This window comes from Salminus brasiliensis, chromosome 16 (genome assembly GCF_030463535.1).
Source record: "Salminus brasiliensis chromosome 16, fSalBra1.hap2, whole genome shotgun sequence".
NCBI lineage: Eukaryota > Metazoa > Chordata > Actinopteri > Characiformes > Bryconidae > Salminus > Salminus brasiliensis.
The window spans coordinates 19,332,686-19,351,182 of record NC_132893.1 but is presented as its reverse complement, the minus strand read 5'-3'; the positions used below and the strand labels follow the sequence as shown (position 1 = coordinate 19,351,182).

The 18,497-nt window shown below is 41.3% G+C and overlaps 1 protein-coding gene across 9 annotated transcripts in view; it reads right to left on the bottom strand.

The window, feature by feature from the left end:
• Window positions 1–2,925: 2,925 nt before the first annotated feature.
• arfip2b (ADP-ribosylation factor interacting protein 2b) overlaps window positions 2,926–18,497 on the bottom strand; it is a 31,769-nt gene continuing 16,197 nt past the window's right edge. For 6 of the 9 annotated variants that reach the window (XM_072659712.1, XM_072659714.1, XM_072659713.1 and 3 more), the window contains 6 exons: window positions 18,002–18,064; window positions 15,819–15,931; window positions 11,805–12,026; window positions 10,409–10,566; window positions 9,342–9,516; window positions 2,926–8,099 (listed from right to left, as the gene is read on the bottom strand). In XM_072659712.1, the coding sequence (XP_072515813.1) occupies window positions 7,944–8,099; window positions 9,342–9,516; window positions 10,409–10,566; window positions 11,805–12,026; window positions 15,819–15,931; window positions 18,002–18,064 (887 nt within the window). In that variant the 3' untranslated portion in view covers window positions 2,926–7,943. Of the gene's footprint in view, window positions 8,100–9,341; window positions 9,517–10,408; window positions 10,567–11,804; window positions 12,027–15,818; window positions 15,932–16,166; window positions 16,263–18,001; window positions 18,065–18,497 lie in introns of all 9 variants that reach the window. The other 3 variants (XM_072659716.1, XM_072659717.1, XM_072659720.1) reach the window with 2 other exon arrangements.

Here is an 18,497-nt window from a genome sequence, read left to right as displayed (position 1 = left end):
ACTCTTGAATCTTGAATCGAGATCGTATATTGAGTCCACAAGATAATATATAGAGGAAATGAAATAACATATTGAGGCCATGAGATTATATACTGAAGCCACAAGATTAAATTGAGGCCTCAAGATAATATATTCGTACCCTGAGATATTTTTTACTGAGACCACAAAATGATACATTAAAGCTGATAGTATATGATAATATATTGAGTCCATGAAATAATACATTAAGGCCCTCAAAAAGTATAATGAAGTGACCAAAAAATATATTGAGGCCTCAAGATAATATACTGATACCCTGAGATAATATATTGAGACCACAAAATAATACATTAAAGCCCAATGATAATATATTGAAGTCGCCAAATAATATATTGAGTCCATAACTAATACATTAAAACCCTATGAAAATATATTGAGGCCACAGCATAATATTTTAAGGCCATGGAATAATGTATTAAGGAGACACAGTAATAATTTGAGGCGAAAACATATATAATGTTTAGGACACAAAATAATATTTTAAGACCACAAAGTAAAACTATATATTAAGACAGAGCTCAATCCCAGTTCTCAACTCTCAACAACAGATACACACCCATGAAATCTAGCCTAAATGCACACCCAGTTCAGGGAGGAGTGGTTTGAGTATTTCTAGAACTGCTGACCTAGAATTGTCACTACAACAGTATCTAGAGTTCACCCAGAATGCCTTAACAAAGAAAAAATGTCCAGTGAGCGGTGGTCCTGCAGACTGAAACACCTCGTTGATTAGAGACGTCAACAGAGAATGGCTAGACTGGTTCAAGCTGACAGAAAATCAATCTCAGATAACCACGTGCACTCTGTACAGTTGTGGTGTGCAGAATTTTAGAATGCACAACACACCAAACCTTAAGGTGGATGGGCTACAACAGCAGGAGACCATGTCAGGTTCCACATCTGCCAGTCAAGATCAGAAAGCTGAGGCTGCAGTGGGCACAGTCTCTCTCGATTCTTGATTCCTGCTATGGCACACATGGTAGGGTCAAAATTAGGTGCCAACAGCTCGAACCCAGGAACCCAACCTGCCTTGTGCCAACAGTCCAGACTGGTGGAGATGGTGTTGGGAATGCGTTCTGGGCACACTTTGGGCTCATTAATGCCAATTAATCATGCCAATTAACTCTGTGCTACAGCCTATTGTTGCTGACCATTGTTGCTGTCCCTTAATGGCCATCATCTACCCATCTTCTACCACGTCACAAAGCAATAGTCATCTCCCAGTATCAAAGTGTTTGAGGAACAAACTTAGTACCATTATAGTGTTCCTAATAAAGTGCTCAGTGAGCAAAAGTATATAAATATATACACATACATAGTTGTATCAGAATATTATAGCCAACATCTGCCCATTCTAGCAGCTTCACTTACTCCACACTGTAGTCCTTCTGCTTCTCTGCATACTTTGTTAACCTCCTTTCACCCTGTTCCTCACAGGGCCACCACAGAGCAGGTATTATTTGGGTGGTGGGTCATTCACACCACTCATTTACACTGACAATGTGGTGTGTTAGTAGTGTGTGTTGCGCTGGAGGTACGAGTGGATCAGACACAGCAGTGCTGCTGGCGCTCTTAAACCCCTAAGTCTTACTGCTGGACTGAGAATCGTCCACTAATCACAAATATCCAGCCAACAGCGTCCTGTGGGCAGCATTCTGTGACCGCTGATGAAGGGCTGGAGGATGACCAACACAAACGGTGCAGCAATAGATAAGCTTCAGTCTCTGACCTTACATCCACAAGGTAAACCAACTATCACCATCTCAGGGTCACAGCAGTGCTAAGATTAACCCTCCACCCAAGTAATACCTGCTCTGTGGTGGTCCTGTGGGGTCCTGACCATTGAAAAACAGGCTGATAAAGTATGCAGAGAAACAGATACAGGACTACAGTCAGGAATTACAGAACTACAGGGTTCTCCTATATGGTAAGTGGAGCTGATATAATGGGTGGTCAGGGGTGGCCACAGGCTCAGACTGTACATAGTATGTCCAGACACCTAATTAGTTGTAATTAGTAATGATTCATGACCTTAACCATACGTTCAACCATGTTGAACTGGATAAGAGAAAACCTTCCTCACATTTAATAACGTTTTTTTTGTGACAGCGACAATATTATTTAATAACTCCCCATTAATAGGAGATCACTCAAGTTTGTGGACGGTGGAGCAGATGGACACTAGAGTTTCAGGGTGCTCCTGTGTCTGTGTTACCTTCTGGCTCTTCTGGCTCTCCTTTCAGACCTGCAGGAGTCGTCAGACACACTCTGATACTGCTCAACATTCCCTTCTCTCTATAAAATTCCTCTCAGAACTTTCTTCTCCGAGTAAATGGCCACCCAGCCCGACCTGGTGGAAGATTGCCCGTTGAGGTCCCCTCTACCTGCGTCAGACCACCTACCAATCCGACCATCAGGTCCCCCACCCACCAACACCCATAACAGACCAGTGGAACACCCTCCTACCACTGCTACCTGTTTAATGACCATGTTAACACCTAAATGGACTCGTAACGATCAGTCACTATTAATATCACCACTATTAACTATCTGTTGTATCTAGTCTCTTTTATTAATTACTAATTACTAATTATGTAAAGCTGCTTTGTGACGACAACAGTTGTAAAAAGCACTATACAAATAAATCTGACTTGACTTGACTGACATTATGGCCTATAGCTGTTGAGCCCTAGCTGTTTACATGTAACTTATAAAGGGAGTTTCAGCTGAGCCTGCTTTCTGAACAAGGCAGCAGAAAGCCAGTATTGTGGCTACTCCAAAGGTGTCTTGGGACAGCACAGAGGGTGCATCACCTAAAAACACTCAATAAGACTTCAATCAATGGATGGGAGGGGAAGGGGAAAAAAAAGAAAACACACACACAGATTTTGTTTTTTTTTGCAAACATTTCAAATTTTATGTTGTGGGCTCTTCACATCACTGCCATATTCCAGGGGGTTTGGTCAGTCAGGAATAAAGGCAAACATCATGGGACTCCAGTTATATACACAGGTCATTCATACACCACAGTACTACAGAGCAGCCCAAAACATCGATTGTACACTTGTCATTAACCCTTCATTCCACTCTGGTCAAAGACGAGGCATTAAGGAGTGGTCTTGTCTCATTTCAGCTGGAAACTTGTGCATTAGTCAAAACTGAAACAGAAAGTTAAATTATATATGTATAAAAATTTTGGGCCACAGTTTACCTTCAGCTGGGTTCTTCAGGATATTAGCTCATATTTGCTCAACTACAAACAGTCCTTCATTCCAGGATTCCTTTTCAGACTCTGTTGGTAGAGGCAAATTTTTTCTCTCACACTAGGTAATCACACTTACGTCACACTGCAGCATTGCACTCATTATTCTAGCAAAAAATACACACTGGATTCAAAAAGCACAGAAAAAAAAAAATGAGAACATCGTAACTTATTTTTAATCCAACAATATGGACGCTTCAAGTCCAGCCATTACAACTTCCAGTTTATCCTAGGTGGGGAATTCGACCTATTTTGTATATAAATGCTTAATTTGGCCTCGATTTCGGCATAATTCAGTCACTGTAAAGTCATTCTGAGTGGTCTGGTGTGAAATGGTTCACTGCAAAGACTTCCCAACTCTGACCTCTTTACAGTGGCAGTGATAGGATCCAGGGCCCACAGTGCCAACAATGCAGACATAGCCATTTTATTTACTGTCCAATACCAGCAGTAAACAAACACGCCTCTAAATGTACATATCTTAACATTATCAATAAAAACCATGCCTCAAGCATGATGTAGCTTTTAGGGGTCCCATTCGCCACCACTGTGAACAACCTCGACCTCATCAAGACCCCGTTTGCACCTCGTCACTTCATGCGTATGCATGATTATCAGGAGTTTATCTGGATACATTAAATGCAAGAGTAAACGCACCCAAGACAAGCATTTGAACCAGATATAAATCCCATCATGCAAACCACTTCAGGAGGTGGTCCGAGCCACACGTTACAGCAGTGTAAACACATTCGTCTCTCCAGGACGCATTCCAGTACAACTGAAACACCAGTATTAATGGCCAAGCAATGAGCAAATTTGCATATTCTGTCCTACACAGCAATCGTGATTTCCCTCTGACTGACCCGGAGAAGCATGTCTCACTCTCCAGTGTAAATGCATGTGGCTTAAATCTGATCAGGATACAATCCAGTTACATGAAGTGACCAGGTGTAAATGGTTGCCAAAGCTTCTCCACAATGGAACATTTCGCACCCGACCACTTAATTGCATTAGGCACACATCTTGAAAAACTGATGGAATTCCCACGTTAACATTCAAAAGAAACGTCCTTGCCTTACAGCAACCCGTTTACCCTATATTCCGTTAGCCCTGCGTAAAACGGGATAAACACCAAGGAGGTACCAGCCAACTAAAGCCATCGGAGAAGCCATGCAAAACACACCAGCAACCAACACAGCTAGAATGAACCATGTTTTTCTAGAACCCTCTTTAGTATTGCTTCACTTGGAGCTCAGATCCTTAATGTTCCTTTGTTGGGGGAGTTACACTCTATGTAGCTTATTTCTAAATATATATATATATATATATATATATATATATATATATATATATATATATATATATATATATATATATATAAAAAAGCTTTACACCCCCACATTGTTCCCACTCTAAAAGACAAAAGGTGCTTCTAAGGATAAACCAATACAAGGTATCACACTGTATTGCTGTATCAAGACCGCCATTGCAGCCTGTCCATCAAACTAGAACTAATTTTCTGAACATCGGATGTTAAAAGAACCTCCACATGACTGTGGAGTTCAAACTAATACATGCTTTTGACTTGTAATAATGATAACAATAATAATAATAATAATGAAACCTTTTTACTGCTATATATTACCATCTGTTTTCCATCATAGCAAAGAACCCTCTAGGCAAAGACCTATTCAAGCATCTAAATGGTTCTTCGAGTTGTCACAGTTGATGTCTTTACTAAAGAACCTTGGAAGAACTCTCTTAAAGAACAGTACGTCCAAGCCATAAACCAATAAGGACTTCTATTTTGAAGAGCGTATGATGTTTATGTTTATTAGGTTACTGTAAAAAAACTAGAGCTGGCATGACTGTTTTTTTTTGTTGTTGTTGTTATTGTTTTTGCATGGAGTGTTTCAGTATTTTGAGAATGGCGGTCTACTTTCAGGCCCCGCCCAAATGTATCCAGATCTGGATGTTTTTGTCTGCGTATTGGCCTCCCATCCACATGAAAGCGCTGTTTCTGAAAAGCTTTATGACAACGCTTACATGTTTCGGACTGCATCTCAAACCCCTCCCTGTATAATCAACTGCAGGAGTCAGAAAATCACAACATCTACAGCAGAGGTGTCCAACCTTATCCGTAAAGAGCCGACGTGGCAGCCACAAGATTGAGCAGACAAGATTGAGCACCCTAGGTCCATGTGCAAATGGCGCTAGATTCAGATTTCGACATATGAATAAATATAAATATTATTCTAGATATAATGCTCTACAGATTTTGAATCCGTAATTCCATGACTTTGGCATTGTGCGTAATATGGGATTAAACCTCTGTCTTTTGTCTATGTCTTTTCTTCCTTTGGGGTCTTTATTTATAGGATATAAGGATTATTCCCCCCATACAGGGCTAGCATGGCCATTCGTATCTGTGTGGACAGAAATATGCTTAAAGCGGAGAATCAGTTTTTGAAAATACTCGTGTGGATACGTGTGGACGGGGCCTTAAATGCGAAGCTGAAGTGAACAGCTGCAAATCAAATCAGCTCATTTTAAAGCTTGGTGTTTTTTAAGGAAAAAATATCGGATAGCATCGTCCGATACTAATAACTTCAACACTGAAAGATGGAACAGAAAAAGCAGTATCGTGCCACCTCCAGTAAAAACAAATCTCAGCCCCATGTGATTAACCACAACAAACCGCTCAGAATGGGAGTCATATTTTATGTGTTAGAAGTTACAACAGTGTTCTGTGTCTGGAGGCATAAAGCTCTTACTTGAAGCAAAAGTACAGTTTTGTGCATGAGGTCATGATGTGAACATCCATTTCGCTTCCTCTGTGGGGTCTCTTCGGGAACAAGCTATAGTGTTGTAAATTAAACTTATTGGGGGGGGGGGTTAAAAATAAACATACATTCATCATAATAAACATGATTATGAGTGAATGACAACAACAACAAAATAAAAAACAAAAACAGGCATGAATTGTTGTAGGCAAACCCGAAGTTTCCAATGGGAAACGGGCCACTGGAAACTCGCAGGACATTGTAGTGTACGTTTTGGTCTGGGAATATATAAACGATGGTCTAAACCATGGCTAGGACTAATCAAAGCACATACAATAAATCAGAAAGACACTTCTACGCTACAGTTCTCAGATTAACCATTGATTGTTAAATTAAAATAACAAATATACAAACAAGAAAGAAAGAAAAAACAAATCATACAGAAATTAGTATGTAATACCACAGAAAATTTACCACATCGAACACAAACAAACACCCTTAGACTGGCGAACAGCCTTATGCCCCTCTCTGTCTGTCTTTTCTATAACCAACTAATTGGTACTGAAGCCGAACCGGCATGAAAACAAAACTAAACCCAAAGGCATATCGTACAGTATAGAAAATATACTTCCAATGACTATTTGAAACATGGATTTCAGATGAATTGTTGGAGAGCAAGAACTCAAATGCAAAGATCACAACAGCAGCAGCAGGCACAAAACTTGAGCGCCCCAACGATCAGGACCTCCATAATCTAGGTCGCTCAACAGAAAGGAGGGCACACATGAACACGTAGTGAAATGAAAGACCTCTACGGGAGAAGGTGGCTCCAATTTCAGAGCTGTTTATGTAGAAACTGCAGCTAACGTGCAGCAAATGGAAGGGTTTTCCAAGAGCGACATGTAGAGGTTCAGTCAAGAATCTCATGGTGTAAAAGCACTGGGTCACACAAGTGTTTCTGTAACCAACATGATCGACTATGACGACAGTAATGAACGTTCCCTTCTGGAGCACGGGATCTGGTAAACACATGGATGACGGTTATAAGGTAAACGTACAGGGTATCAATATTTCCGCTGGACATTTATGAAAATAAATAACACAGATCTATTTTTGCCCCGGAACCCGTCTAGAAATTCGTTCTTTGAAAATTCAGAAACAGCAGTGCTCCACGTCTTCTCCACTTCTACAGGTCCAGGTCCACAAGCCAAACCCTGTGTTTGGGCGAGGAGGGAGGGGGAGGGGGTCTTTTTGGAAAAAAAACTGTTCTTCTTGGTGTGGTCAATAGGGCTGGAGAACAGCTTCGTTGTCAGAGGCAGAGAGAGAGAGAGAGAGAGAGAGAGAGAGAGAGAGAGAGAGAGAGAGAGAGAGAGAGAGAGAGAGAGAGAGAGAGAGAGAGAGAGAGAGAGAGAGAGAGAGAGAGAGAGAGAGAGAGAGAGAGAGAGAGAGAGAGAGAGAGAGAGAGAGAGAGAAAAAAAAGAGTGAGTCTACAGGAGCTCCGATTGCCGCCCACAGGTTGTTCCCTGCAGGACCCGGCCAGCTTCTGCTGACCTTTGCGTCGACTACTGTTCAAGCGGGAAAACAAACGTGACGGCCTTTGGGATGACTGAAGATACAAGTAGTTTTTATTCTCATGATCAGACAATTTCAGGGAACCAGGAGATAAAGAGGAAGAGATGAGATGGGATGGAAAAGGCAGTACCCCCTTAATAGAGATAGAGGGAAGACAGTCAGCCTCTTGCTGCCCTGCTGCTGAAGAAGCTAGACTGCATGACTGGGGCTGGTGGTTGTGGCTCTGTCTGGATAATAAACCGGTTGTAGGAAAGGGCGGGTGGGGCCAGGAGGTGGTACGGGCACTTTCACTGTTCCTCCAGCCAGGACGGTTTGTCGGCTCCTGGAGGTTTGAGCTTTATGTTGAACTGCTTGAGGGTCTGTTCCAACTGCTGCTGGTTCCCAGCGAAGTAGGCAGAGATGGCATTGTGGAAAAGAAGAAGCTGCTTGTGCATCACTTTCACCTGCCAGAGGAAGGAGGAAAACACAGAAAAAACTGAGGAATGCAGTGTGAGAAGACTGACAGAGATCATAGCAGGGATGCATTGATCCTGGATTTTAATGCACAGTTCCAATTTCAATTGCTTTACAGACCAGCTGACTGATGGTCAATATTTGGACTTTTTTTTTTCGGATCAAACTGTAATATTTTTAGATATGCATAGCCAACATGCATCTTAAGCATAGACAGACATAGATAACAGTGGTTGTTGGTACTGAATAGAATTTTGTTTTTGGTCACATCACATAAGAAAACTGAGTTTAGCGTTGATTTGTATGGGCAGTAGTCTAATGGGGGTGGGGGGGGGGGGACGACGACGACAATGTCATGATAGAATAATAACTATTGTTGGGAGAGTTGTGTATTTGGGTTAAACCAGTTATGTATATGTCTTTTTAGATGCTGTTAGGCCAGCAAAGATGGATAGTTTCTCAGCTAAAGTAAATCAGACATGAATTTGTGTCAATAGGAATCTCGAGTCTATCAGACATTGTGTATAAGGTATAGTCACACTACAACCCCAAAACACACATAGAAATGTGACTATAGAATTATTTGCCTTTTTTAAACCTGAAACGTGATTTTTTTTTAACCTGATTACATAAGACACTTGCACATTCCCAGTCATTTCACACCTTTCCACGTCTTTTAGCCAAATAACTAAGATTATTTGCTCTTTAATTCACACAATTATCCACATAATAATTTGTGTTTAAGAAAAGATAAGTCAATTAAATAAAATAAACGGATGCATGTTTGAAGGTATAATCCTCCGATGGCAAATTGAGACTGCCCATCTTCACAACACCTCTGAAAACGTGGGAACAAAATCATCCCATCAAATAAAACGTCATTTACATACATATGGAAAATGATTCTCATATGGTGCTACTTCACAATTGAATAGGTTCCTACTTCATGTGTAAAATATTGAGCCGAATATCTAACACTTTTAAAACAATTAGCAATAGCAGCACTGGGCAGATAATGTTTCAATGTTTCTTCATTTGTCAGCAAATATCAGCCATTGACCTAAGGCACAAACCTAGCTAGTAATAGTTTTGCTGAGCAGTAGTGTTCACAATAACCATGCCAATATATCAGGTCAGATCTCATGATGACTGTTTATATGATCTGCTTTAAATGTACAGCATCACACATTTGCAGTACTTGCAAATGATATTAAAGCAAGAGAATCAAATACCTTGTTTTCCTCAAGGAATTTGAGTTTGATAGTGACGTCACTACGGAGCCTCTCGTATTTGTCCTTTTGGATCTGGTACTGCTGCTGAGCGGCCTCTATGCGGGCCATGGTGACGGCGTCTCGGGGCCCCATATTCAGCTCCTCCAGATCAGCCCTGTAAGCATCAAACTCCAACCTACAGGAGATCAAACAAAGCAGAATTTAGCATTTGACAAAAGCATTTGAGAAAATCTTTATTTTTGACTTCTCATGACATGCTCAACTAAAAACAATATTAAATAATAAATCAATCAATCAATGGAAACAGAAACAAGGACTTTAAGACACAGCAGCAGTTGTGCTAGCACAGTTTTAGTTTGCTTTGTTCTGGACATTGAACTAAAAACTCCTCAGTCAGTGTCATAAATCAGCACTGTTACTCAACACAATACCAAGGCACCTGTACAACACATAGACAAAACTTAAAAGGTCATATATCCCTCTTTTCCACAAGTGAACACAGTTCCTGGGGTCTTAATACAATATCTGTGACATGCTTTGGTCAGAATACTACAGGGGTCACAGCCCATTTGAACTAGCTAGCTGACATTTATTTCATCTTGAGTTCACCTTAAGATCTCTCTTTCTCTTGCGCACATGCCTCCCTTACATTATAAATACACTGATTTTTTCAAGGCACCAGGACATTATGAAGAAGTCTTGTTCTCTATAACTAGATCATTTTGACTAACGGGTGACTTTTAGAATTTTGTCTTTGCTAAAGGAAGTGGAAGATTTCCCAGTTTGTGGGTTGGAATACACCCCAAATATCCAAATTCATGTGCACACGCACTAAAAAAGTGAGTTTTCCATATGTAAATAAATAAATAAATAAATAAATAACTACTGATGTTTCTTTATTTCCAATTAGCTCTGACAAATATACAATGGTTGTAATGCATAATAAAAAAGTACATACTGAAATGGCGAGATACTGGCCAATTTTCAATTACTAGAAATATGCAGATTACAAACACATCTTTCTACAAGGTCACAATTTTAGCAGGACCTGTACCCGGATTTCCTACCTTGCGTTCTCATACATCTTGATGGTCATGAGGGTGTCCTCCATAGTTTTGTTGACAAGCGTGTTGATGCTGGATACGAAAAAGTTGATGGCGCCCAGCAGGGTCTCTCCATTCTTACATAGCAGTTTCTGGGTTTCTGCATTGTAGCCAAATTCATCCTGCAGTTAAAACAGTAGCACAGGAAAACACATCAGCCAAACTGTAAACCTGCAAACCGCCACTGCAACACTGTTCCATACAAGACTATCCACAACACAATCAACAACTCAACTACAAAACATCTCTATGAAGTATAACAGCAGTCAGTCGCCAGCATTATTCTGCTTTCACCAATCTTCAAATCTGATCACGACTCAGAGTAATGAGAGTGAGAATATACGGTAGCCTATGTGCAAAGACTGATGAACGTCCTGTGGAACCAGATTTCACAAGAGATCAAACCAAGACTTTCACCCAGAAACCTTAATCTGTAAGCTGTTAGCAACTAAGCAAGCCAAGCCACAGCCTGCTCTCACAGCTGCCCAGCGGCAGGAGGTACAGAAGCATGAAGACCATAACCAGACGGTTCGGAGACAGCTTTTACCCCCAGGCCATCAGGCTGCTGAACAGCCAGTAGTACAGTGTATTGGTCCAGTCAGTCACAAAGCTCTCACCTTAACACAAGATATCTTATCAAACCTTCACCCCATACATACATACACACACACACACACACACACACACACACACTCTGCACTTACTTACTGGAACTGTTGGTCACAGTCACACTGCACCCACCAAAGGCCTCCCCACTCACTACATTGATCTTATCCAATGTCTATCTATATACTTCAAATATATATTACACCTGTACATTCTAAACACTTCAATAACGCACATATAGTGTATGTGTAAAATGTATGTATAGTGTAAGTAAATGTGGGTATATATTCTGGGTCTTATTTTGTATATATTTGTATATATTTGTGTTTTCCACTCACTTTTACACCTGTGTTAATGTGATGTGTCAAAGTGATTCGATTTGATATGATTGGTGTCTGACTATGGCAAATGCAAATGACATCTTTTTCGCACACCTGCTTATGCATTATGAAGAAGCCTTTAAAAATGCACTCTATAATCACACAACTACCTTTTGAAATTCTTTCTTTCCAAAAGCTATTTCCCAGTTTGTGGGTTGGAATACATTCCAAATACCCAGATTTATGTGCACATGTACTGAAAAAGTGAGTTTTCCATAATATGTAAATAAATAAATTAATACATAAATATATTTATAAATGAATTTATTAATTTTCAATCAGCTGTGACAGATATAGAATGGTCAATGCATGTAAATAAAAGCAATGACCTGAATCGTGATTACAGAACATCTTTAATTGAATAGTGATCTCACCCGCAGCTCTGGAGATTTCTGGCTGAGGTCAGCAAAGGTGTCCCCCAGCGCGTGCTGCGTCTGCACCATGCTGTAGAAGTGGTTGGTGAGTGCGCGGGCCAGGCGCAGCACGTTCTCGTACTTCCGCTTCGTGTCCCGCAGGACCTCGATCTGAGCCTCCAGCTCCAGGTCCACGGTCCGCGAGCCGCGCCCGAACCGCTCTGAGATCATCTGCTTAGTGCACTGAGACGGGACCAGCCGAGATGGAGACAAAAAACAAAAAAACAAAAACATATCATTAGTGAAGCAAGATGCCAAATAAATCATTCAAAAGCTGGGAACAGGAAGTAAGTCATTCATAAGCAGAAAAGTGCATTTCCAGAAGAAAACACAGAATGGTTGTACAGCCAAAGTGGACTGCACTTCCAGCCATTTGCTAGGCTATTGCTATGGGGTTCCAGGTGGTTGCTAGGGTGTTGCTAGGTGGCTGAGAATTGGTTGCTACACCATTGCTAAGTGGTTGCTAATTAGTTGCTATGGTATTCCTTACTGTGTTGACACTAGATGGGTGCTACAGTTTTTCTGGCAGTTGCCATTATGATGCTTAGTGGTTGCTAGGCAGTTCCATGGTTTCCCAGGTGGTTGCTCAGGTATCTCAGCTAGTTGTTATGGTGTTGGCTAGGTGGGTAGAGAGTTTGTTGCTATGGTATGCCAGGTAGTTGCGATGCGGTTGCCAAGTGGTTGCTAGGTAGGCAGTTACGGTTAGGCAGTTACGGTTGCTAGGCAGTCGCTATGGTATCCAGAGTGGTTGCTTAGATGTTGCTAACTTCCGTGAACCATAAAGTTCTACAAGCTCTTAAAAATAAAGGTGCTACATCAGTTCTTTGAGCATTGCCACAGAAGAACCATTTTTAGTTTCCGTACAGAACTATGTTTTTAAAAGATGTGAGAGTGAAGAACCTTTAAATAGGTAAGAATGGGAATGTGGTCCAATTCAGGCATATTTTAATGGATCACGTATCGGCTATTTCAATCCAAAGCCAGTTCAGAATCTTTGTTTTAACCACAGAGTTCAGAGCTCAATCTGGTGTCCTCAAGGCACCATTAACAAACATTGTTGGCTAGTTGACAGCGGTGTGCACATGTTCAGAAGGTGGAACAATAAAACAGACCATAATATCTGAACCTTTATAAAACTATCCCTGAAATGCTCGGTTTTACCAGCGGGAGAACCTCATGCCTTTCTCTCTCTGTCTCTTTTTAAAGCAGCACTGAAGAGCATGCTTAGAAGTGAGAGGGATGATTAGACTGCAGTGTTTAAAGGAGCTGGGAGCTGCTTGGTCAGGAAGGAGAGTCAGACTGGATTATAAAATATTAAAAACACTATAAAACGAGTAAAGAGTAAAGTCTCTACTAAACTAATTCTACCAGTCTAGAATGTCTTATTATACAAACTGTAACTAAAGACAATAGGATAGGATAGTATTAATCAGCAGCTAATCTGATCTAAACTGTGTGACTGTATTATTTACATAAACAAAAACATTCAGATCGTTATTGGCTGATAAATAACTTAACCATTACCCTTGAGGTTTAAAAAGGCTTCACACACATTCATTTTTTACACAAATATTTCCAGATTATTGTTATACATATATATTTTGCTTGAGTCACTTTTTCAGAAATGCACGTAATCCAATGTCTACGTCCGCCCACTTCTGCTGTATTCACACCCACTGCTTTTATGGGAAATGGAGCAAAATCCTAAATTAACTCATAACATACACCAACACAATTCTCAAGATAAAGCAAAACTAGCATCTACATGTTTGGGCGAGCAGAGTTTCCACAGAACTCAATCACTGCCAAACTCGCCCCCACAGTAGTTCTCTTAGGAATGTCCATTTCATCCTAACGCACCCCTATATACAGGCCTCTTATCGCACAGAAATACACAATTATTTAACTCAAATATCCAGTTTTTTTATCATGATGATCATTTTTGTGAGATTGTGAGAAAGCAGTTCTCGAAAAACTGTTTGGCTTTGGCTCCCCCTGCAGGCCATAATAGGGCAGGGGTCCCCGTGGAGCCCACAGTACTATCTCTGCTCCAACATGACAGGGATTCTGACTAATTAATGAAGTGAAGAAAGTGTGTTGGAGCAGATAAAACACATGCCGTGCAACTGGGACTGAGAACAACTGCATGAGAGAATGTTTGAGGGGAAAACTAAGGACTTAACAAGCTACTGTTTTGCAAACATGCTCGTTCCCTGAGCTGTGCCACTGAGCTCAACAGAAACAGAGATTTGTGGGAATTGCGGCGGCAGTGGCAGAGCGTGAGACCACTGCACCAAAATAAAGCGCGCTGTTTAGTTTAATATCTTGGCTCGAACAAGTGCAGTTGCAAGGCAACTTGCCAACAGTTTGCCGGTTTCGGAGACCCTTCCTGTGCTTAGCTAAGCTTTTAAAGAAATAAGACCCCGTTTACATCTGGTCACTTTATACGTCTTGAGTATCAGGATTATATCTGGACAAGTGTAAACACACCCAAGACAAATTTAAACCAGATACAAATCCCAGCACTCAAACCGCTGGAGGCCACGTTAGCAGTGTAAACACATCCGTCTCTCCAAGAATTATTAGATAATCAAAACCCCTTCAAGTACTACAAACACACACAGCAATCGGATTTCAGTCTGACTAGCCGGAGATGCATTTGACTACCTAGTATAAACGCATGTGCCTAAAATCTTACCAGGTATAGTAGTCAGATACTAGTCACATGAAGTGACCAGGTGTAAACAGGGTCCAAGTGTGATATTAAAGGAATAGTTCAGCAAACAATCATATTTACACAACTTTTGCTTTAACCAGAATAAAGTCAGTTAGCCAAGAGACGTTTGTGTCCGACGTTTCTGTAGTCGGATCTGCACTGGAACTATGATGTTCATGTAACAAATAATGAGAGTTCATATATAACAGACCTGTATGCCCGGTACTTCATGATGGCTGCTATCCCAGCTAGGGCCCCTTTTAGCCAATAATACGTCAAAGCTGAAGAAGCAACGTTTGGACACCAATCTAGAGGTCTGTCATTTGACTCAATGTCCAGCAAAACATTGTGCCAGGTGTCCGGTCCAGATGTCCAGTTTGTGAGCAAATGTGTCAAGCCCAAAACTTGTTAGGGCTCAGGTTTGTTTAATCCGAATGTGTCATTTTTGTTAGTCAACACTGATTTACAAGGTTTTTGTTTCCTTTCCTGACTTGGACATCCTCATCATGTACGTTTTTTGATAAACTGCCAATTTAGTTTCACAAACATTGCAAAATTTTAAACAATCTTGCGTACACAGATTTATTCGTTAGTAACTGGTTCCAGGGCAGAAGAACGTTGCACGTGACCCATTGGTGGAGCCAATCCGTGAAGCATCGGACAGTCTGCGGCATCAGTTCCCGATGCCAACATTGCCATCGTAGTGTATGTCGCCAGACATATGACAATGCTTCAAGGAAATCGCAATTTTCTGGCAAGTGGTGCATGATACAGACATCATAAAAAACATTTGTGTTCAGCTTGTTACAATCTTCTTATTTCACTACAAATGTTCCTAAATATTTGTTTACCAGTGTAATTTTAATTAAACTAAGGTAAATCTGGCCTGCTCTATATAGCTGCGTCTGGAATAAAAGTTTAAGGGCAGTTCAAGGTCAGGCACAACCAGTGTGGACGATGAGAGGGATGTGCTGGGTTGGTGGAAGAATCATAATGCAGCTTTCACCTTTCTGTGTTAATGTTACATTTTTGAGAATTCCCGCTATTAGCAGCATTAGCAGGAGAAACTTTAGCACGATGTGGCTAACAGCTGATCAGCAGATGGTGGCTGCTGTTGCCGACCAGTGCTGTAGCACCATGTCTGCGGTGACCAGGGTATATTGGGGTTTTTAGATCTGTCAATTAGATGTTTCTCTAAACTCTTCCTTTAACTGCACTTGTATAGTAGCTGTGTTTATCATCACACACATTCTTCATACCTTATAGGTGTTCATGCCCCACTTCTTCATCATGTCAAACTTCTCCACAGCAACGCCTCTCGTGGCCTCCTCCGCCATCATGGACGAACTGCTGCTGTGATGCATGCTGGATCCTGATACACAAGCAGACAGGCATGGGTTCAAAGCCGATCTCCAATCACCCAGTCTCCACCCAATCCAACTCACCCAATCAGATATCAATCCTACTTATCATCACAGCCATCCTCACAGCAGAGAGACAGCCCTGAACGGTGTGCTACAGCATGTAGGCAGAAGGTGAGGCAGGAGATGGAGTGATTAAGAGTGAACGAGAGAGCGATGGTGGTATGTTCCGGGGCTTGGGGGTACCTGGGATACCGGGGCAATCGTCTGATTGGCTGGCTATCCGGCTGGCTGCGGACCGGCTGGGCGCAACGCTAATGCCCTTGCACTTCATTCGAAGGTCTGGAGGGGGGGGTGGCCAGGGGCAATGACGTGTGTGTGGGGTGGGGGGATTCAGGCAGTTTGGGGTCATATTGAGGGATTGGAGAAAGGGAGTGAGGACGTGCGTCGGGAGATTATCGTTACATTGCAAAGCATGTAACACAGTTCGGTGAGTGAAGGATAGACAATGGAGGGCAGTGTGCATGTGTATGCCAAAAGGGATGTGGATGAGGAAGAAGAGGAAGCAAACGTATGGTTTGGATAATATGAAGAAGCATGTCATGTCACAACATGACATGTACGGGATTAGGGGTAGGTGAAAAAGAGAGAAAAACAGGGATAATGAGATGAGAATGAGATGAAGGTACATGAAAATATAAGTTATAAGAAGACACAAGTTAAACATTGAGCACTGCTGCATGACAGCAAATACATAGAAACAGGACAATTCTCTAAGCAGCATCAACCAACAGCTGTCCAACAATACTGATGGGACAATGACTGATAAGGCTTTCAAAATGATTTTCTACTAAAAGTTCCTTAATTTCTTAGAAATTTTTTTGTATCTGCCATAATCAGTTGAATCTTTTGACTTTATTAAAAAATATATAATATATAGAATATATGTGTATATATATATATAGTTTATATATTCAACAATATATTATATAAATATTAAATATTTTAATAAATAAATAATGTTGTAAAATACATCATTTTGAAGCGTTTCTATTGGACCATTCATCATGAAATCCCAACAATTTTGTCAGAACGACTTTAAAACTCAAATTACCTCAAAAAGTGAAAAACAAGATCTTGGAGATGTCTTGGGGTTTTTTGTCAGACATCGTCTGTGTATATATATATATATATATATATATATATATATATATATATATATATATATATATATATATATATATATATATATGAGAAACAAATTATCATAAAAAAAACCTATGAAAACTAGGGTTAGACCACCTGACCTGGCAAACTAAAACCCACCTGACAACGACATTTTTTTTTTTTCTTTTTTCAAATATTTAAAAAGGGGCTAACGACCTTGGCATTGCACCATGAAGGGCTTTTGAGGCCTCATTTATGATGCAATACCCTGCCCACCGCTTCATAGAAGCATGAGGGAATAAAAGTCCTTTGTAGGTGGTTGTGCCGCATGACTTTTAAGAGCATCAGATTTTACCTGAACTTAACCCGTGAACACAGAAAGACTTATTACTTAATACTATGTATTATTCAGTAACTAGAGGGATTTCTGGTGTGGCTATTCTTTGATAATAGAAGTGTGTAAGAACACTTTCGGGCCGGTGGCAGGCCGCAGCCTTTTTAAGGGGTTAAGGCCAACTCAGCCATTAATAACCTCCTCAGCCATTCTGTGATTCTGTTACAGGGCATTCAAGTAGAAATCATTCAGACTCTGGTTAGATCAGTGCACACACATGAAGTGAAAAGATCAACATAAGCCACCTCCTCCCCTGGGAAAAGTAAAGAGTATACACAAGTGGAGTCAATGCAGGTAGAGGGAAAACACAACCCAAAAGCCTGGAGGAGAGGAATAAAGAGATGCAAATCAGTCTGTCCTTTAGAACCCCCAACCTTAGGAAAAGAGAAAGGAATAATGAAAACTGCTGAGGCAGCCAGTAATCTCCAACTCCAGGCTGACCAAGCATGTGTGAGAAAAGGCGAGCGAGCGATCAAGAGAGAGAGCAAGAGCATGTGAGCGAGAGAGAGGGCTGAGTAACCTTGTCCATCCACTGGGATGCGTCTGTTGCCTAGAAACTCAGTGTTGAGGTGAACAGCAGGGCCTGAGAGGAGACAGACAGAACGCTTTCACTCAGTCAGCCACCAGGGGGAGCCACAAACATCCTTCACACTGAGCACAGCTCTGAAGAGAAAAAAAAAGGATAAAGGTGCACGTATTCGTCACTGTACAGTGTGGACTGTACAGCGAAATGTGTCCTCCGCATTTAACCCATCTGGTAGTGAACACACACACACACGTGTTAGGGGCAGTGAGTACACACACACACCCAGAGCGGTGGGCAGCCAACTCCAGCGCCCGGGGAGCAGAGAGGGTAAAGGGCCTTGCTCAAGGGCCCAACAGTGGCAGCTTGCCGAGCCCGGGAATCGAACCCACAACCCTGTTATCGATATCCCGGCGCTCTAATCGCTGAGCCACCACTGCCACCACAGCTGATAAAGGATCAATTTCCATTCCCAGTGCCTATTTTTAGCCCG